Source organism: Ranitomeya variabilis, chromosome 2 (genome assembly GCF_051348905.1).
Source record: "Ranitomeya variabilis isolate aRanVar5 chromosome 2, aRanVar5.hap1, whole genome shotgun sequence".
Taxonomy (NCBI): domain Eukaryota; kingdom Metazoa; phylum Chordata; class Amphibia; order Anura; family Dendrobatidae; genus Ranitomeya; species Ranitomeya variabilis.
This window is the reverse complement of record NC_135233.1, coordinates 681,732,318-681,755,252: the sequence shown is the minus strand read 5'-3', so window position 1 is coordinate 681,755,252 and position 22,935 is coordinate 681,732,318. Positions and strand designations below refer to the sequence as shown.

Here is a 22,935-nt window from a genome sequence, read left to right as displayed (position 1 = left end):
TTTTGATTGGCAGTCAGAACTTTTTTTTATTTGACATTGCATTTTGAAGTATAAGCTTTTTTTGTTGGATAAATTGTTTATTTTTTATACTTTTTTGGTCTAAGAATAAATTACCATGTAACATATACAATTATTTCTTGCAATGCAAATATAGAATAAAAGTATTTTTTCTGAGCAAACTGCTGAATATAAAAAAATATAAAGGAATGGAGCGCACTTACCAAGGTAGAAAAAAGTCACAACTTTATTTGGACATACAGCAAGCTGGCAGGGAGGGATGTGGAAAGTGAAAGGACTGCTGAATATATTCTTTAGAATTTTTCAAGTTATTCCAGTTGTGGTTTTTTTTGTAAATATTACTATGCAATAACCAGTATCTAATATAAAAATAAAATTATAAATATTTTTTTTCTTGGGGGGAAGGGGTTTCGATTGTTTTATTTTTTTGTGTTACATTTTTAAAATGTAGTCCTAATGTTTCGTACATTTGGTTTCGTCCACTAGGACTAGGAGCTCTGCTATGCAGTGCAGACATCCAGCAGTCATGTGACCCTGTGTCCTACATTCCAACAAAAGCACCTAAAGCATTGATGTTTCTACTCACTAGATAGCTCCCATTTTAGAGCTGTTGAAACAAAAAAATAGGACAGAAGCAGTACTAAACCACTTCTGTCTTCTCACAGTTCCTGGATGTGTCTGAAAACAGGAGGCCTGACCTGCTTCCAATGGATTGGATCCGCATGAACTTTAATCCCATTCTGTAATGTTATAGTCATTTAGAACTAGAGCCTATGATCAAGTGCCTTATATTTTAGGTGTTTGGTCATTATGAGGTTAAAGAAGCACTCCCACTACCTTGTTTTTTGTTAAATGTGTGTGTACATGCATGTAATGTAGTGTGAGTGTATTATTATACTCGCCTACCGCTCATTTCTCCGGTGTCCAGTGCCTATCTTCTCTGCTCCTAAGTGATCCTGAGGGATCTTTACTTACAATTGGTTATTAATGTCTCAGCATTAATTGATACAATGACTGTTTATAACATGGGAGCTCTATTAATATGAACACGTGATTAATTACTATAGCATATTATGGTGCACTATGTATTACTTTGGCTTTGGTTATTTACAGTAATCTTTGTTTCTTACATAATCTCTTTTGGAGTTTGCATTTCACAGTAGTGTGCTCTGCTGTTTCCTAGACGGCATTTTGCTTTTTACAATTGTTTTTTACTACATTGTTTTTAATGTGTAATCAATAAAATTTGTTTTGTAATATAAAAGTTGGGATCTCTTCTTTGTCCTGTATTATCATTATGGGATTGGTTGTTTCATTTATGTGGAGTGCCCTAAGCATATTTGGACATATGTTGATTTTATGTACATACACACACCTAATAGTAATTCAAAAAAGTTAGTAGGAGTGCTTCTTGAACAAAAAAATTCAGTTAGAGCCAAAAGTAAACTAAATGACTTAAACTACAAACCAGCATTATAGTTGAAAGAAGCAAATTAATAATGCAAATATTTGATTTTGTCAAAACCTGTATCTTATTTTGCTACCTAAAGCATGAATATTTATTTTGACATGAAAAGTAATCAAAACGAAATCCTTAATAATTATTTGCCAAAATGGAAACATTTGTGGTATTTTGTAACTGAAATACACGTGTTAGCATTGTGAAATCATGGTTTCATTATAAGTTTTGGACCTATTGGCCTTCGGCATACCCTACTTTGTCTTGGTCATAAATCAGTTTAAAAAATGATTGAGGAGAGAAGGGCCATCTATTGGATGAGTTTTCCGATAGATTTCACAGTCAAAAATGACCTTTTTAACATTTTTTTATTTATAAATGGCACATTCCTGTACAAAGTAGCGATAACATATGTAAACTAAAACAATAAAGTTTTTATTATTTTGTTTTTTTTTCCTATTCCCTTGTGGAGACACAGGGCACAAAATTACTGGCACCTAATTTGCTAATTTTGTATCATTCAAGCGAGTGTTTAGTTTTGTTAAGGTATGTAGACTGAACAAAACTAAACACTTTTTTTATGATGGGACAGAGTCACATTATTTATGACTCTGTCCAATCATAAAAAAGCAGCATCCATTGGTAAGAAAAAGTTTACATCAATGTTCTGACTTAAATGAAATGCAGATGAATGTACAGTTTATAAGACAAAAAATTGGTGAAAGGTACTCTCATTCTGCAGCTAACTATGTACTAGGGTACAGGAGACAAATTGATGGTTTGCAATTATTATTACAGTGCCACTGCAAAGTGTTTACTACCACAAATGCATGCATTTCAGACATTTTAAAAATATAATTTCTAATCAGAACTTCTAATTCATTGTTTACAAAGAGGACTGAACAGAGAACTAGACTTAGAACTATAAAGAGGCAAGTTTTTACATTTAACCAGCAATCAAGAAAAGTTAACTTTTTGCCTGTGTAACTAGTGCATAGGCAACTATTAAAAATTATATGGAGGTTCTTAAATATGCCTTGTATACATCTGTTTCAGTTAATGTTCTATTTCCAGGCTGGCTGCCATGTTGATTGCTTCTTCTCTCTTGACATGATTTCCCTAGTACCGACCACATTTCTCATAATGCCTCTGTCTCATTGCACTGCACTTGTTTTACTCTGAGACCTATGTAAGGGCAGCAGTGACATATAAAAGGATAGAACTGCTTCACCCTCACTCATACTGCAGATGCTCAGTATATCCTATGAAATGCAGATTCAGTATGTTTCCTCTGTCTTCTGCTTGTAAGACTGTTTTGCCTGTTAACTCTTATAAGCAGGAGCCAGGGGAGAGAAATCTGACCTGCATTACGTAGGATACACAGGACATTCTACACTCTATACATCAATACTACAGGTATGCGGTGTAAGTCAGGGGAGGTTTATAAACATTATAGGGACTCAATACATTTCTACACTATACATAATGGGAGAGAAAAACAACAGCATAAAAAAATTGTACACACTGTATAATATATATATATATATATATATATATATATATATATATATATATATATATACACATATATATACAGTGTACTGTATGCATGTATGTAGAATGGGGTAAATAAGTATTTAACACACTGCTGATTCTACAAAGAATGGAGAGGTCTGTAACTTTTATCATAGGTACACTTCAACTGTGAGAGACAGAATGTTAAAGAACAAAAATAAGGCTTTCATACAATAGAAAAACAGAATGTAATATTTGGCACACGAACCTTTGTAATTACAGAGGTCAGACATTTTCTGTAATTCTTGACCAAGTTTGCAAACTCTACAGCAAGGATTTTGGCCCATACCTCCATACGAATCATTTTCAGATCTTTCAGGTTTGGGGCTGTCACTTGGCAACATTGAGTTTCAGCTCCAACCAAATATTTTCTATTGGGTTTAGGTCTAGAGACTGGCTAGGCCACTCCAAGACCTTAAAATGCTTCTTATGGAGCCTGTTGTGAATTCCGTTCTCGGGCTCCCTCCTGTGGTCATGAATGGTACTTTGTTGAGTTCTGTTCGTGGGCTCCCTCTTGTGGCTTTGAGTGATACTGCTGGTCTTTAGCTGGGCTCCAGCTGCCTCGTTTTCTGCTGTGCTGCTGCCTATTTAACTCCACCTAGATCTTTACTTGTTGCCAGCTGTCGTTGTATTCAGTATTGGTTCAGATTTCTCTGGGACTTCTCGTGTGACCTGTCTCCTCTTGGAGAAGCTAAGTTCATGCTAGTTCATTTTTGCTCACTGCTTTTGGAAAATGTTTCTCAGTATATGTTAAGTTCAGTCCAGCTTGCTTATATGCTATTTTCTTGCTAGCTGGAAGCTCTGGGGAGCAGAGTTGCTCCCTCACATCGTGAGTCGGTGTGAGGGTTTTTAGTATTCTCTGCGTGGATATTTTTGTAGTATTTTATACTGACCGCACAGTTCCCTTGCTATCTTCCTACTATTTAGTACTAGTGGGCCTCCTATGCTAAAACCTGTTTTCATTCCTATGTTTGTATTTTCCTCTGAACTCACCGTCATTATTTGTGAGGGCTGACTTTACTTTTGGGGAAATTTCTCTGAGGCAAGTGAGGCTTTTGTTTCTCTCTAGGGGTAGCTAGTTCTCAGGCTGTGAAGAGGCCTCAAGGGAAAGTTAGGTACGCTCCACGGCTGCCTATAGTGTGTGTGATAGGATCAGGGTTGCGGTCAGTAAAGTTTCCACATCCCCAGAGCTTGTCCTATATTTCTGGTTTACCTATCAGGTCATCTCAAGTGTTCCTAACCACTAGGTCCATAACAGTACAGCTGGCCTATAAAGTGTTAATGCCTCACAAAAGAGGGATAAGAGAAGTTCTGAGCTCATTTTTTTTTCTCTGCAGTGTGTTTTGCTTCTCTCCTCCCCTTAATCTCTGGGTGGTTCAGGACTCAGCTGCAGATATGAACATTCAAGATCTGTCCTCTAGTTTGGATCATCTTCCTGCAAGGGTACAAGGCATTCAGGATTATGTAGTTCAGAATCCTATGTTAGAGCCTAGAATACCAATTCCTGACTTATTTTCTGGAGATAGATCTAAGTTTCTGAATTTTAAAAACAATTGCACATTGTTTCTTGCTCTGAAACCCCGCTCTTCTGATGACCCTACTCAGCAAGTTAAAATTATTATTTCCTTGTTACGTGGCAACCCTCAGGATTGGGCATTTTCCCTGGCGCCAGGAGATCCTGCATTGCTAAATGTAGATGCGTTTTTTCTGGCGCTTGGATTGCTTTATGAGGAGCCTAATTCAGTCGACCAGGCAGAAAAGACCTTGCTGGCTATGTCTCAGGGACAGGATGAAGTGGAGGTTTAATGCCAGAGGTTTAGGAAGTGGTCTGTGCTCACTAAGTGGAATGATTGTGCCCTGGCAGCGATTTTCAGAAAGGGTCTTTCTGAAGCCCTTAAGGATGTTATGGTGGGGTTCCCCACGCCTGCAGGTCTGAATGAATCAATGTCCTTGGCCATTCAGATTGATCGGCGTTTGCGGGAGCGCAAACCTGTGCACCATCTGGCGGTGTTCTCTGAGCAGAAGCCTGAGTCTATGCAATGTGGTAGGATTCTGACCAGAATTGAACGGCAAAATCACAGACGTCAGAATGGGTTGTGTTGTTACTGTGGTGACTCCACTCATGCTATCTCCGAATGTCCTAAGCGCACTAAAAGGTTCGCTAAGTCGGTCACCATTTGTACTGTACAGCCTAAATTTATTTTGTCTGTTACTTTGATTTGCTCTTTGTCATCCTACTCAGTTATGGCTTTTGTGGATTCAGGTGCTGCCCTGAATCTGATGGATTTGGATTTTGCCAGGCGCTGTGGTTTTTTCTTAGAGCCTTTGCAGTTCCCTATTCCACTAAGGGGAATTGATGCTACGCCATTGGCCAAGAATAAGCCTCAGTACTGGACTCAAGTGACCATGTGCATGACTCCTGCACATCAGGAGGATATTCGTTTTCTGGTGTTACATAATTTGCATGATGTTGTCGTCTTGGGGTTGCCATGGCTGCAGGTTCATAATCCAGTATTGGATTGGAAATCAATGTCTGTGTCTAGTTGGGGTTGTCAAGGGGTACATGGCGATGTTCCTTTGGTGTCAATTGCTGCTTCTACTCCTTCTGAAGTCCCTGAATTTTTGTCGGATTACCAGGATGTATTTGATGAGCCCAAATCCGGTGCCCTACCTCCTCATAGGGATTGTGATTGTGCTATAGATTTGATTCCTGGTAGTAAGTTCCCTAAGGGTCGACTTTTCAATCTATCTGTGCCTGAACATGCCGCTATGCGGAGTTATATAAAGGAGTCCTTGGAGAAAGGACATATTCGCCCATCCTCGTCACCATTGGGAGCAGGGTTCTTTTTTGTGGCGAAGAAGGATGGTTCTTTGAGACCCTGTATTGATTATCGCCTTCTTAATAAAATCACGGTCAAATTTCAGTACCCTTTGCCTCTGCTGTCCGATCTGTTTGCTCGGATTAAGGGGGCTAGTTGGTTCACCAAGATAGATCTTCGAGGAGCGTATAATATTGTGCGTATAAAACAGGGCGATGAATGGAAAACAGCATTTAATACGCCCGAAGGCCATTTTGAGTACTTGGTGATGCCATTTGGGCTTTCTAATGCCCCTTCTGTGTTTCAGTCCTTTATGCACGACATCTTCCGAGAGTATCTGGATAGATTCATGATTGTATATCTGGATGATATTTTGGTCTTTTCTGTTGATTGGGAATCTCATGTGAAGCAGGTCAGGATGGTATTTCAGGTCCTGCGTGCTAATGCCTTGTTTGTGAAGGGCTCTAAATGTCTATTCGGAGTCCAGAAGGTTTCCTTTTTGGGCTTTATTTTTTCCCCTTCTACTATCGAGATGGATCCAGTTAAAGTCCAGGCCATTTATGATTGGACTCAACCTACATCTGTGAAGAGTCTTCAGAAGTTCCTGGGCTTTGCTAATTTTTACCGTCGCTTCATCACTAATTTTTCTAGTGTGGTTAAGCCTTTGACTGATCTGACCAAAAAGGGTGCTGATGTGACTAATTGGTCTCCTGCGGCCGTTGAGGCCTTTCAGGAGCTGAAACGTCGGTTTTCTTCGGCTCCTGTCTTGCGTCCTTCGCATGTTTCTCTCCCTTTTCAGGTCGAGGTTGATGCTTCTGAGATTGGAGCAGGGGCTGTCTTGTCTCAGAGAAGCTCTGATGGCTTTATGATGAAGCCATGTGCTTTCTTTTCAAGAAAGTTTTCGCCTGCCGAGCGTAATTATGATGTTGGTAATCGGGAGTTGTTGGCAATGAAGTGGGAATTTGAAGAGTGGCGACATTGGCTTGAGGGAGCCAAGCATCGTGTGGTGGTCTTGACGGATCACAAGAATTTGATTTATCTCGAGTCAGCCAAGCGGCTGAATCCTAGACAGGCTCGATGGTCGCTGTTTTTCTCCCGTTTCGATTTCGTGGTTTCGTACCTCCCGGGCTCTAAGAATGTGAAGGCTGATGCCCTTTCTAGGAGTTTTGTGCCTGACTCTCCGGGAGTTCCTGAACCGGCTGGTATCCTCAGAGAGGGGGTGATTTTGTCTGCCATCTCCCCTGATTTGCGGCGGGTGCTGCAGGAGTTTCAGGTCGATAGACCTGACCGTTGTCCACCGGAGAGACTGTTTTTCCCTGATATATGGACCAGTAGAGTTATTTCCGAGGTTCATTGTTCAGTGTTGGCGGGTCATCCTGGGATTTTTGGTACCAGAGATTTGGTGGCTAGGTCCTTTTGGTGGCCTTCCTTGTCGCGGGATGTGCGTTCTTTTGTGCAGTCCTGTGGGATTTGTGCTCGGGCCAAGCCTTGCTGTTCTCGTGCCAGTGGTTTGCTTTTGCCTTTGCCTGTCCCAAAGAGGCCCTGGACGCATATTTCCATGGATTTTATTTCGGATCTTCCGGTCTCTCAGAGGATGTCTGTCATCTGGGTGGTTTGTGATCGTTTTTCTAAGATGGTCCATTTGGTGCCCTTGCCTAAATTACCTTCCTCCTCTGATTTGGTTCCGCTGTTCTTTCAGAATGTGGTTCGTTTGCATGGTATTCCGGAGAACATTGTGTCTGACAGAGGGTCCCAGTTCGTGTCCAGATTTTGGCGATCTTTTTGTGCTAAGATGGGCATTGATTTGTCTTTTTCTTCGGCTTTCCATCCTCAGACAAATGGCCAAACCGAACGAACTAATCAGACCTTAGAAACTTATCTGAGATGTTTTGTTTCTGCTGACCAGGATGATTGGGTGACTTTTTTGCCATTGGTTGAGTTCGCCCTTAGTAATCGGGCTAGTTCGGCTACTTTGGTTTCGCCTTTTTTTTGTAATTCTGGTTTTCATCCTCGTTTTTCCTCAGGGCAGGTTGAGCCTTCTGACTGCCCTGGTGTGGATTCTGTGGTGGACAGGTTGCAGCAGATTTGGAACCACGTAGTGGACAATTTGGCGCTGTCACAGGAGAAGGCTCAGCGCTTTGCTAACCGCCGTCGCTGTGTGGGTCCCCGACTTCATGTGGGGGATCTGGTTTGGTTGTCTTCTCGTTACGTTCCTATGAAGGTTTCCTCTCCTAAGTTTAAGCCTCGTTTCATCGGTCCTTATAAGATTTCTGAAATCCTCAATCCTGTGTCATTTTGTTTGGACCTCCCAGCATCTTTTGCCATCCATAATGTGTTCCATAGGTCATTGTTGCGGAGGTATGTGGTGCCTGTGGTTCCTTCTGTTGATCCTCCTGCTCCAGTGTTGGTCGAGGGAGAATTGGAGTATGTGGTGGAAAAGATCTTGGATTCTCGTGTTTCGAGACGGAAGCTTCAGTACTTGGTTAAATGGAAGGGCTATGGTCAGGAGGATAATTCCTGGGTTGTTGCCTCTGATGTCCATGCTGCCGATTTGGTTCGTGCCTTTCATTTGGCTCGTCCTGGTCGGCCTGGGGGCTCTGGTGAGGGTTCGGTGACCCCTCCTCAAGGGGGGGGTACTGTTGTGAATTCCGTTCTCGGGCTCCCTCCTGTGGTCATGAATGGTACTTTGTTGAGTTCTGTTCGTGGGCTCCCTCTTGTGGCTTTGAGTGATACTGCTGGTCTTTAGCTGGGCTCCAGCTGCCTCGTTTTCTGCTGTGCTGCTGCCTATTTAACTCCACCTAGATCTTTACTTGTTGCCAGCTGTCGTTGTATTCAGTATTGGTTCAGATTTCTCTGGGACTTCTCGTGTGACCTGTCTCCTCTTGGAGAAGCTAAGTTCATGCTAGTTCATTTTTGCTCACTGCTTTTGGAAAATGTTTCTCAGTATATGTTAAGTTCAGTCCAGCTTGCTTATATGCTATTTTCTTGCTAGCTGGAAGCTCTGGGGAGCAGAGTTGCTCCCTCACATCGTGAGTCGGTGTGAGGGTTTTTAGTATTCTCTGCGTGGATATTTTTGTAGTATTTTATACTGACCGCACAGTTCCCTTGCTATCTTCCTACTATTTAGTACTAGTGGGCCTCCTATGCTAAAACCTGTTTTCATTCCTATGTTTGTATTTTCCTCTGAACTCACTGTCATTATTTGTGGGGGCTGACTTTACTTTTGGGGAAATTTCTCTGAGGCAAGTGAGGCTTTTGTTTCTCTCTAGGGGTAGCTAGTTCTCAGGCTGTGAAGAGGCATCTAGGGAGAGTTAGGTATGCTCCACGGCTGCTTATAGTGTGTGTGATAGGATCAGGGTTGCGGTCAGTAAAGTTTCCACGTCCCCAGAGCTTGTCCTATATTTCTGGTTTACCTATCAGGTCATCTCAAGAATTCCTAACCACTAGGTCCATAACAGGAGCCATTCTTTAGTTTCCCTGGCTGTGTGTTTCAGGTCATTGTCATGCTGAAAGAGTTAGCCACAACTCATCTTCAATTCTCTTACTGAGAGGAGGCTGTTGTCCAAAATCTCACTCTACATAACCACATCCATCCTCGCTTCATTATGGTGCAAGCATCCTGTCCACTTTGCAGAAAAGCACCCTCAAAGTATGATGTTCCCCTACCATGCCTCATGGTTGGGACGTTGTTCTTGGGGTTGTACTCATCCTTCGTCTTCCTTCAAACACGGAAAGTTCTCATCTGACCACATGACCTTCTCCAATGCCTTCTCTTGATCATCCAGATGGTCACTGGTGAGATTCAAAGGGGCCTGGACACGTGCTGGCATGAGAAGGGGGTGCGCTGCAGGATTTTAATCCTTAATGTGTGTTACTAATGATAATGTTTGAGACTGTGGTCCCATCTCTCTTTAGGTCATTGATTAGGTCCTCCCTTGTATTTCTTGGCTGATTCATGACCTTTTTCAGAATGATGCTTACCCCATGAGGCAAGATCTTGCATGGAGCCCCAGATCGAAGAAGATTGACATTCATCTTGTGTTTCTTTCATTTTCTAATAATTGTGCTACATTGTTACTTTCTCGTCAAGCTGCTTGCCTATTATTATATAGCCCATCCTAGCCTTGTGCATGTCACCAATTTTGTTCCCTGAGTCCTTAGACAGCTCTTGGTCTTGGCCATGTTGGAGAGGTTGTAGTGTGTTTGAGTGTGTGGACAGGTGTCTTTTATACAGGTAACAAGTTCAAACAAGTACAATTAATACAAGTAATGAAGCAGAGTAGGAGGGTTTCTTAAAGAAAAAGAAAAAACTAACAGGTCTGTGAGAGACTGAATTCTTGCTGGTTGGTAATGATCAAATACATATTTCATGCAATCAAATGAGATCATACAATGTGATTTTCTGGTTTTTATTTTCAGATTATATTTCTCACAGTTGAAGTGTACCTACAATAAAAATTACAAACCTCTTTATTCTTTGTAGGTGGAAAATTTGCAAAATTGTCAGTGTATCAAATACTTCTTTTCCCTACTAAGTATCTATGTATGTTTGCACGTATATATTGCTCCCTTACTGATTTCCTATTCTTTTGCATATTTGTCCCACTTAAATGTTTCACATCACCAAACAAATTTAAATATTATACAAAGATAACACAAAATGCAGTTTTTAAATGAAGGTCTTTATTATTAAAGGAAAAAGAAATCCAAAACTACACGACCCTGTGAGAAAAAGTGATTTTCCCCTAATCCTAATACCTGGTTGGGCCACCCTTAGCAGCAACAGCTGCAATCAAGCGTTTGCGATAACTGGCAATGAGTCTTTTACAACCCTCTGGAGACATTTTGGCTCACTCATCTTTGCAGAATTGTTGTAACTAAGCTACATTGGATGGTTTCTGAGGAGGAAACGGCTTTTTAAGGTTATGCTACAGCATCTCAATTCAATTAAGGTCAGGAGATTGATTAGGCCACTCCAAAGTTTTAATTTTGTTTTTCTTAAGACATTCAGTTGTTGATCATTGTCCTGCTGTATAACTGAAGTGCACTTCAACTTGAGGTCACAAACATATGGTCAAACATTCTCCTTCAGGATGTTGTGGCAGACACCAGATTTCATGGTTCCATTTATCACAGCAAGTCTTCCAGGTCCTGAAGCAACAAAACAGCCCCAGACTATCTTACAACCACCACCATATTTTACTGTTGGTAAGATTTTCCTTTTCTGAAATGTCATTACCTCTACGCCAGATATAATGGGATATACACCTTCCAAACAGTTCAACTTTTGTCTCTTCAATCCAATTAAACTAAACTAATTAAACAGATCTTCATTTTAAAACTGCAATTTGTGTTTACTTGTGTTATCTTTGTCACAATTAAATGTTTTAGATCACTAAACAAATTTAAAAATATTTAGAATTGAGAGTCCTCAGTGGTTGATACCTTTTAATGGCTAACTGAAAAGATGGTAACAAATTGCAAGCTTTCGAGACTACACAGGTCTCTTCATCAGGCATAGACTAAAACAAATTCTGAAGAATCACATATTTATGCACAACATAGTAAAGAAAAAAAAAAAAAGGGAGAGGGGAAAAAAACCATGGATAAGCCAGGTGACATGAAGTTGCATGTTTCTTCAGAAGAGGTTTTAGTTCCATAAAGACGCGGTACATTCTGGTATCCTCCATTTTGATACAGCCATTTAGCCATTAAAAGGTATCAACCACTGAGGACGCTCAATTCTAAATATTTTTCTATCTACTGGCTATCACGGTACCAAGATATATTTCTTTCCTGTAAACAAATTTAAATATTAGACAACCGTGCAAAAGAATGGGAAATCGGGAAGGGGGCAAACACTTTTTCACACAACTTTGTGTATATATATACATGTGTGTGTAAAGTATAACAGTATACTAGTGTGGCGCCCCAGGGTCCTGGTCATCACAGTAATGTCACTTTCCTTACGGGGAGAGTGATGCTATGTTTGGAGGCAAGAAAGGATAACTGTAACCAGGTACCACAAACATGCAACACATTCACTCTCCAGACCACCAGGGGGAGCTTTTGATCCTATTTACTAGGTGACTCCCCATATATAAATAACTGGTAGTCTGTAGGGAAAGTCAGTGAGTTCCAGACATCAGTCTGAGGAGGACAGAGGGTTTACGGGTCTGTGCATGCCACAGAGCTGCAGCTCCTGGAAAGAGATATTTAGAAAGCAGAATTGATTGCAGTGAGTGTGCAGGAGAGAAAGCACAGGAGAGGATACCAGAAGGGGACCAGCCCCGAGCAGGCTGCCTCCTTCTGAGGTGCAGAAATTCAGTAGCCAGAACACCGAGGTTGTAAGGACCTCCACGCCTTACATCAGAGATCGGCAGGACAGCTGAACTGCAAGTTCCCTGTCCGACCCAACACCCAGGAGGCACGGTGACACCCTTCAGAGCCGGGTCATCTAAGAGACCCTATAAACAGGCTCAAGTCACCAGTCATACGGGTTTTGTCCTATCCGATCCGGGGGACAGAGAGAAAGAGATAACATCTGTGAGGACTTTACGTGAAGCTTCTAGCAGTAAGGGACTACACCACTACAGTGCAATGGAAGGCTTCTGTTTTCCACCTGGATAAGGGGACTCTGGACTTGCCTCCAAACCGCCCGGACCCTAACTGCCCTGTGATCCAGTGCCCTGGACTGTGGCCGCTGAAGTCTTCAGTAAACAAGATAAAGAGACTGCAAACCTGTGTCCTCGTTCCTTACTGCACCTCTCACCATCCTACCATCTACACACTGGGAAGCCCTGGGGACATACTTCACCTGTGGGAAGTTATACCATCTAGCTGTCACAACATCACCCCAGAGGACCCCTTAAAGCAGCATCGGTCATCCTGACCAAATACTACAGGTGGTGTCACGAACATAAACTTTATTCCCTTTAAAGACATTTCCCTTTTTCATTGGCGCCCAGGGCCATGGACCGGGTCGCAGCCACCGTGACATCCCCCTGTGAACTCAGGACCCGGTACCGAGTACCCCACGGCCCTGGCAGGCGACTCACTTACTTGCATTAACCGGATGCCTTGAGTTGTGGAGCTGAACAGTATACCAGTGTCACATGTCAACCCATCTGGTATTGATGACCTACCATAACAATGGGCCATCAATTTTAAAATACAGGACAGCTCTTTAAAATAATTAGTTGCTCCCCTGCAAAATCTATTGCAATTTTTCATGTACTCATGTTAAACATTTGGCACAACTTGTACTCTTGGAGTAAATTATAGGAAATCTGTGGACCTGTGGATGGCTCCTCCACTCAGCTTTTATTACAAAAGTGGCAAGTTTAATATAAAATGGAAAAAAGATACACTTTTTTTTTCAACAAAACACTGGTGCAAATAGCTTTTAGACTAAATTCATATAACTGTATTTTCAGTCTTAGTGCTCTCCATGGAAAAAAATGATGGTACAATGTTATTCAACAGTGTTCAGATGTGTTCAGTGTGCAAAAATTATTACTAGGCTCTTCAGTATTTCAGATGAGACTCGTCTATTCAATTCTATGGGTGGAGTAAAAAAATTGGATCCCATACAGATTTGTATAGCATCCTTTTTTTACAGACGCATTGATGTATAAAAACAAATGCCATACGGATGCTATACAGATTGCATGAGGGTGACAATACAGATGAAAAATAGCTCATTGTTTAAGACTATAAAAAGCTTTGCTTACGATATGTCTAATTTTAGTTAAAGTCTTTTACTTTCTATTTTCCTCTAATTTCCTAATCTTTGTACTGCATGAAAATTGAGTTTTGGCTGTTTCTAGTTAAAATTGGGCATGAGGCCTCGTTTGATAAATTTAGAAAAAGAAACTTATCTCTGCTTATTCTTCTATGTAGTGTCTCTTCTTGCAGTCAAAACAGAGCCAATGAACAGCAGTGAAACTACCACAACAACGGGAGATGGATCGCTTGACACTTTTACTGGGTCAGGTAAAGCAATCTGATGACATATTACACACACTAAAGAAGCAGAAAATGTGTAATCCAGACTAATACACATATCTTCTGAAATTTCAAGTCTGGCGACAGCCTTGTTAAATTTTGTGAAAGTTTCAAAGTGGAATAGGTCCAAAATGTCATGCCTGCAAATGCCTGCAATTAGTTATCAAGCATAAATTTTCTTTAACAGTTTAGACATTGCAGGGAACTTGAGATTTAGGAAATGCAAGATTTTTGGTCAGTGGCTCTTGCAGATGTCCTTTTCTTACTAATCTAGACATTTAGCTGTGATGCTTTTTGTTAACGTTAATTCAGTACTTAACAATATTATAGCTGGAAATATGATTTTATGTATATAGCACTGGTAGCATGCCAAGCGGGATCTGTTATGCGGAAATGTATCATCCATAATTAAAAATAAATTCTACTTAATATATAGGTATCCATGGAAACTATAAACATAGAAATGTTATAATTACTAAATCAGGTATATTAAAAAAAATTCCATTCACCTTGAAAATCGGGCCAAAACAAACCCATTTACCTACTCTAAGAGACGCAAAGGCCTGATTCATTAAAGTGATTTCAGCAGTGAAATGCATAGAGAATTCTTGCTCTAGCCAGAAGTTGGCACCAGTTCCTATAATGGTTGTGCACATGTAAATGAGTGATATAAAAATTAACTTTTATTTCAAAGCATTAAAACATTAATAGAGACAAATATAAAGATATAGAACCCAATTGTACTAAAGTGCTAAAAAACAGTGCAGACACAAACTGGTACACGATCACCTGGGTCACTAATTATTGCCGTTTTTTTGTGCGGTCCTCCATAGAGGGATATCTGAGCCCTTTTTTCACTTAAAACTCTCCTGATGATTCTATGATAAGATGCAACACATTGAGAACTGATAGTCCACCGGAGCCTTAATCCTGAAGCAGGCAGGTCAAGCATTGTACCCACATCAAGGGAGCCTTCACCCCTGAAGACCACTATATACGGTGAGAGTGTTCTGATTTGACATGAAATAATTACTCTCACCAGTGGGCAGTGGGAGGCTGCTATATTTGTACATTGAGTCAACAGAAAGGGTTTTGCAATCACTGACACATGCTGCGAGAGGCAATAATTAGTGACCCAGGTGACTGTGTACATGAACATCAGTTTGTGTTTGCACTGTTTTTTAGCACTTTAGTCCAATTGGGTTCGATATCTTTACATTTGTCTCTATTAATGTTTTAAAGCTTTGAAATAAAAGTTAATTTTTATATCACTCAATTACTTGTGCACAACCATTATACGAACTGATGCCAATTTTTGGCTAGAGCAATAGTGTTTAGAATAGTGCCTATCTAGCACACACCCTTGCTACTGCTTGCATAGAAAAGTCTACATTTTTTAATGCGAAATTGCCCCCCAAAATTGCAACTTTTGAGGTTTCAGTTTTGCCGAGCTCCTCCAAAGTGAGTGGAGCTAAGGCAGGATGGGGGCATGAAGCCAAAACTTGTCTAATTCGTAAAGAACTGTGACATACCTGTAGCCGAAATCCTTACTCCAGTAAGATTTGTGTCGAAGTGCACGGTGGCGCACACCAACTTTCAGATGCACCTCATTCACTAAGAGGCATACTCTTTTAAATGAATCAGGCACCTGACTGTAGCACATCCCCTCTTCAAGACCAGCGTGATCAATCATGGACTTGATGAATTGGGGCTGAAATGTCAAAACAGTCATCAGAATTTTATATCTCACACTAATGTCATGTCTGTAAATGCGTTTTAATACGGAGTAAATTCTTTGGCACTGATACTGCCAAAGACGATTAGTCCTCATGGGATCCTCTTTATAAAATCCAATGCTGCAGTTCATCACTCCTCTCAGCCCCTTTGTAAACAACCTTCTTGTGCAGTACATCATTCCTCTCAGCCTTATTGCATACAGCCCCCTCATGCAGTTCATCACTCCTCTCAGCCCCTCTGTATACAGCCTTTTCATGCAGTTCTTCAGTCCTCTCAACCTCTCTGTAAGGCCGGTGTCACACTTACAACTGCAATGCGAGAAACTCTCACGAGTCTCTCTCCTCAAAACCTAGCACTGCCGCCGACACTCGGCACTGGAGTGTGCGGTTGCATGCATTTCTATGCAGCTGGATGCTCAGGTCCCAAGTGCCGGTGGCAGTGCTGGGTATTGAGGCAAGAGACTTGCGCGAGCCTCCTCGTGAAGTTCATCACTCCTCTCAGCCCCTCTGTATACAGCCTCCTCATGCTGTTCATCACTCCTCTCAGCCCCTCTGTACACAGCCTCATTGTGCAGTTCATCACTCCTCTCAACCCCTCTGTAAACAAACACTTTGTTTGGCACATCATTCCTCTCTGTCCTCTATTTACGGCAACATCCGGCAGTACATTGTTTCTGAGCCCCTTTATATTAAGCCTCATTGCTGCTCAAATACTCTATACACTGCCTCCATCTGCAGATCGTCACTCCTCAACACCTTTGCATCATTCTTCAGCCAAAATCTGCAGTATATGACTCCTAAGCCCCTAATAAACAACCTTCATCTGTAGAACATTGCTCTTCATCCCTTCTATATACAGCCCAATCGCTACTCCTTGCATCTGCAGTATATGACTCTTCAGCTTCTCTAAAGATAGCTTCCATCTTTAGTAAATTACTCCTAAGCCCTGTGATGCACAGCCTCCATTTCCAGTACATTGCTCCTCAGCTTCCTATTTGGAGACCTATATAAGTCTCCATCTGCAGAACATTGCTTCTCAGCCATTGTGTACACATCCTCAATCTACAGAGCCTAAAGATGCGCTGCAGGTGATTTAAAGGTAAAAGCAGCTGAAGCACAAAGGGTCAGGGCAATCTTAAACAACCGTAACAAAGGGACCGGCATGGAGGGCATTTTTCAGCTGCAGCTCACCCAGCCTGTCCCTGCCCATAACATAATAACTAGTTATGAGATAATACATTGAAATGGAATTGAATTCTACTTGAATTGAAAAAAATCCACAGTTTGAAAATCGCTTCTCTGTGGATTCAGCAAAATGGCACCTTATGGCTACCATTTTTCTGACCCTTAAAAACAAATCCTTAGGCTGTTATCACGCCAGGGTATGGCGTCCTATGCAAGATCATTGGATGCAATATGCTAATGACACTCGACTCCAGCACTTCTGTGAGCATGAGCCGAGTGCAATGCTACTGTGCTCCGATTCTCTCTCATGAGAGACTATCATGACAGATGCGGAGGAGATGGAGAAAATAATTTCATTATCTCCTCCATGGTCTTAAGAATAGAATGCAGATCTGAGCTGCCCCATAGTATAACAATGGGCCAAGTGCTAGGTAATGTTTTATTTTTATTTTATTTATAAATATTTCCTGATTACATGTAGGGTATTGGCTAACTCGGGAAATATTGGACCTGTTTGTTTCCTATTAGCCCTTAGAAAAATTAAAAACTTGGGGCTAAAACAACATTTTTGGGAGGAAAATGTGATTTTACTATTTTCACGGCTCAACGTTATAAACTTCTGTGAAGCACCTGGGGGTTCAAGGTGCTCACCACTAGGGTTGAGCGACTTTTATTTTTATAGGAACGGGTCGGGTTTCACGAAACCCGACTTTCTCAAAAGTCGGGTCGAGTGAAATCGGCCGATCCTATAAAAAAGTCGGGGTCGGGGTCGGCCGAAACACGAAACCCAATGCAGTGCAATGGGATACTATGGTTCCCAGGGTCTGAAGGAGAGGAAACTCTGCTTCAGGCCCTGGGATCCATATTAATGTGTAAAATAAAGAATCAAAATAAAAAATATTGATATACTCACCCTTGGACGCGCCCTGGTACTAACCGGCAGACGCCATGTTGCATTTAGAAAGCCTCTGTTGTGCCTAAACAGTGAAAATCCCCGGCTCAACGTTATAAACCTATATACCTAATAGGAATATACTCACCCTCGGACGCGCCCTGCTTCTTTCCGGCAGCCTTCCTTCCTAAGAATGAGCACGTGAAGGACCTTAGATGACGTCGCGGCTTGTGATTGGTCGCGTGACCGCCCATGTGACCGCTCGCGACCAATCACAAGCCGCGACGTCTCCGCAGGTCATTCACGCGCTCATTCTTAGGAAGGAAGGCTGCCGGAAAGAAGCAGGGCGCGTCCGAGGGTGAGTATATTCCTATTAGGTATATAGGTTTATAACGTTGAGCCGGGGATTTTCACTGTTTAGGCACAACAGAGGCTTTCTAAATGCAACATGGCGTCTGCCAATTGTGCCAGCAAATTTTGGGTGCAGTTTTTAAAGTGATGTCACTTTTGGGTATCTTCTGTCATACAGACCCCTCAAAGTAACTTCACATGTAATGTGGTCCCTAAAAAAAAAATGGTTTTGTAAATTTTGTTGGATAAGTGAAAAAATCACTGGTCAATTTTTAACCCTGATAACTTCCTAGAAAAAAAAAATTTGTTCCAAAATTGAGCTGGTGTAAAGTAAACATGTGGGAAATGTTATTTATTAGCTATTTTGTGTGACATATCTCAGTAATTTAAGGGCATGAAAATGCAAAGTTGGAACATTGCAAAATTTTCCAAATTTTTTGCCAAATTTCCATTTTTTTCACAAATAAACACAAGTCATATCAAATAAATTTTACCACTATCATGAAGTACAATATGTCTTGAAAAAAATATTCTTAGAATCACTGAGATTCATTGAAAAATGTTTAGAATTGAGAGTCCTCAGTGGTTGATACCTTTTAATGGCTAACTGAAAAGATGGTAACAAATTGCAAGCTTTTGAGACTACACAGGTCTCTTCATCAGGCATAGACTAATACAAATTCTGAAGAATCACATATTTATGCACAACATAGCACAGAAAAAATAAAAAATAAAAAAATAAAAAACATGGATAAGACAGGTTGCATGAAGCAGAATTACCATGAGTGATAAACAGTTATGTCCATAAATGTTGGGCCAGTTCTTAGATAAGGAATGTTTTATTGTCCTCTGATTGGGGTCTCTGTTGTGATGACCCCTCATAGTCTGAGGGGCAAGTTCCTTAGTTGATGTAAAAAGACATAAATCCATGCGACACATTCATTCCACCACTAAGACAGTCAAAGGTCGTCATCAGTTTATATTCCCAGACTCTTCTTTCTCTCTGAGTTTTGAAGTTTCCTTTTTTTTTTGTCAGTGCTATGCACATGGTGCTATGCCTTCTGCATGTGAACTTGACTGTTCTGGTAGCTCTTGATTTGTTCTGCTGTGAACCCTGACTTGTCCCATGTCTGTTAACTCCCTCAGTCTGCCCTTTTCCCAGCGTTTCCCTGTTTGTCAGTTTATCTGCTTGATTCTCCAGTTCTGACCTCCTGACTTTGCTATTGACTGTTACTGTTTGTCCCTATTGTACCGTATAGTGCCCGTTCTGGTTTACTGATCTCTTGCTACGTCCTGACTATCCATTCTGTCTCATCCTTTTATACTGTCGTGCTATCTCGTGCTTTTGACTCGGTTTGTCTGACCACTCTCTCGCCACTTGGTGGCAACTGTCCTGCTGCTCTGTGTGTGCAGTCTCGCTTCCCTCTCAAGGTCCCACTGGTGGAGGTTGCGCTGTACTGCACTGCAGCAGCATGACATTTGTGGGATATTGCTGAAAAAGAAACTAATATAGCTATACATGAATGTATATCATATCAGACAAGAATTATGTCATGTATATATATATTGTCTACAATATGTCATACATTACAAGAGCTATACAGTGAAAACAAGTTATCACCTAACCACAGGATAGGGGAAAAGTAGAGATGAATGGATCGATCTGCGAATTCCTGAAATACCCAGGTCCTCAAAAAATCGAATACTCTTCAATTTGATTTGCGTGGAGAGCCCCCAAAAAAGAAAAAATGCCCACAGTCATGTCACACATTTCTGAAGACAAAGAGAGAAGACTAATGATGTCAGGCGTAGCAGCGCTGGCTTTCCCATAAGATATTGCAGCTACAAAATCATATAGTCTAGCCCAGCCAATAAGGGGAGCTATTATAGCCAATAAAAAAAGATTGGTGCTGGCCAAGGATTGTCATTTTATGTTTCTACAGTGGAGGGATAGAATGTCGGATAGCACAGCTCATTGCACCTAGGTATAGAAAAAAAGCCTAATATGATTGTGTTGTACTACTTTTAGTGCTGATTGATTGATTGAACATAGGAGTGGTAGTCTAAGTCTATGAATACTAATCCAAAGATTCAAGTGATATATAGGCATACCTGCTATATAGACAAAGAGGGACAAAGGTAGTGGCATGGCAAATTTTAGGCCATGGCATGACCACACCCATTTCACAACTAGTCACACCTTTATCCACGCCCCAACCACACCCATTTAGCACTGCTGATCACACTGTTTCATAAACAATAATTATAAACAGAAAAATATATGGCCACACAGTGCTCCATACTGGTTAATGGCCACTAGTGTTGAGCATTCCGATACCGCAAGTATCGGGTATCGGCCGATACTTGCGGGTATCGGAATTCCGATACCGAGATCCGATACTTTTGTGGTATCGGGTATCGGTATCGAAACAACATTAATGTGTAAAATAAAGAATTAAAATAAAAAATATTGCTATACTCACCTCTCCGACGCAGCCTAGACCTCACCGAGGGAACCGGCAGCGTTGTTTGCTTAAAATGCACGCTTTTACTTCCTTCCGTGATGTCACGGCTTGTGATTGGTCGCGTGCCGCCCATGTGGCCGCGACGCGACCAATCACAGCAAGCCGTGACGTAATTTTCAGGTCCTCAATGCCTAATTCTAGGCATTCATGATTTTAAAATTACGTTCCGGCTTGTGATTGGTCGCGTCGCGGTCACATGGGCGACGCGACCAATCACAAGCCGTGACGTCACGGGAGGCAGGAGACGCGCGCATTTTTAAAATTACGTCACGGCTTGTGATTGGTTGCGTGCCGCCCATGTGACCGCGACGCGACCAATCACAGCAAGCCGTGACGTAATTTCAGGTCCTGATGCCTATTTCTGCATTCAGGACCTGAAATTACGTCACGGCTTGCTGTGATTGGTCGCGTCGCGGAAGGAAGTAAAAGCGCGCATTTTAAGCAAACAACGCTGCCGGTTCCCTCGGTGAGGTCCAGGCTGCGTCGGAGAGGTGAGTATAGCAATATTTTTTTATTTTAATTCTTTATTTTACACATTAATATGGATCCCAGGGCCTGAAGGAGAGTTTCCTCTCCTTCAGACCCTGGGAACCATCAGGATACCGTCCGATACTTGAGTCCCATTGACTTGTATTGGTATCGGGTATCGGTATCGGATTAGATCCGATACTTTGCCGGTATCGGCCGATATTTTCCGATACCGATACTTTCAAGTATCGGACGGTATCACTCAACACTAATGGCCACACATGATGCTCAATACTGCATAATGGCCACACAGTGCTCCATACTGTATAATGGCCACACATGAAGCTCATTACTGTATAATGGCCACACATGATGCTCAATACTGTATAATGGCCATACATGATGCTCAATACTGTATAATGGCCACACAGTGCTCCACATACTGCATAATGGCCACACATGATGCTCAATACTGTATAATGGCCACACAGTGCTCCATACTGTATAATGGCCCCAAATGATGCTCCATACTGTATAATGGCCACACATGATGCTCCATACTGTATAATGGCCATACAGTGCTCCATACTGTATAATGGCCCCTTATGATGCTCAATACTGTATAATTGCCACAATTCTCCATACTGTGTAATGGCCCCTCATGATGCTCCATACTGTATAATCGTCACACATGATGCTCAATACTGTATAATGGCCACACAGTTCCCCATACTGTATATTACCAATCTAATCCGCTATCTATTGGATAACTCTCTTCTCGACCCCTTACAGGCTGGTTTCCGCTCTTTACACTCCACTGAAACTGCCCTCACTAAAGTCTCTAATGATCTAATAACAGCTAAATCCAAAGGTCATTGCTCCCTGCTGATTCTCCTGGATCTCTCTGCCGCATTTGACACTGTGGATCACCAGCTCCTCCTCACTATGCTCCGCTCTATAGGACTCAAGGACACAGCCCTCTCCTGATTCTCCTCCTACCTCTCTGACCGCTCCTTCACTGTATCTTTTGCAGTCTCCTCTTCCTCTTCTCATCCCCTTACTATCAGAGGTTCCTCAGGGCTCATTCCTAGACCCCCTCCTCTTCTCTATACACACTGCCCCTATTGGACAAACAATCAGCACATTTGAGTTCCAGTATCATCTCTGTGCTGATGACACCCAATTATACCCTTCTTCCCCTAATATCACCCCTACCCTAATTCAAAATACCAAGTATTGTCTGTCTGCTGTCTCTAACATCATGTTCTCCCTCTATCTGAAACTAAATTTCTCCAAAACTGAACTTCTTGTGTTTCTCCCCTCTACTAACCTCACTCTACCCAACATCGAAATTACCCTGGAGGGATCAACCATAACTCCCAAGCAGCATGCCCGCTGTCTTGATGTCATATTTGACACCGAACTTTCCTTTACTCCCTATATCCGATCACTCACTCGCTATCGTCACCTGCATCTTAAAAACATCTCCAGAATCCGACCTTTTCTCACCTTTGAAACTGCTAAGACTCTTACTGTCACTCTTATTCATTCTCGTCTGGACTACTGCATCTCTCTTCTGATCCATCTCCCTCTTACCAAACTTTCTCCTCTCCAATCCATCTTGAATGCGGCAGCCAGGGTCATAGTTCTGACCAGCCGCTTCACTGATGCCTCCATCTTGTGCCAGTCATTACACTGGCTACCCATTCGCTACAGGGTCCAGTATAAACTCATCTCTCTCACCCACAAAGCTCTCCACAGTTCTGCACCGCCTTATATCTCCTCTCTCATCTCTGTCTATCGCCCTACACGTGCCCTCCGTTCTACAAATAACCTGAGACTAACATCCCCTGTAATCCAAACCTCACACCTCCGCCTCCAAGACTTCTCTCGTGCTGCG

General features: G+C 41.8%; 1 protein-coding gene across 6 annotated transcripts in view; it reads left to right on the top strand.

The window, feature by feature from the left end:
• EYA4 (EYA transcriptional coactivator and phosphatase 4) overlaps positions 1 to 22,935 on the top strand; it is a 533,493-nt gene that overhangs the window by 304,504 nt on the left and 206,054 nt on the right. For 4 of the 6 annotated variants that reach the window (XM_077289336.1, XM_077289337.1, XM_077289335.1 and 1 more), the window contains one exon: positions 13,774 to 13,866. The exons of the other annotated variants lie outside the window; for them this stretch is intronic. In XM_077289336.1, coding sequence (XP_077145451.1) covers positions 13,774 to 13,866 — 93 coding nt within the window. The remainder of the gene's footprint in view (positions 1 to 13,773; positions 13,867 to 22,935) is intronic. 6 annotated transcript variants of the gene reach the window in all.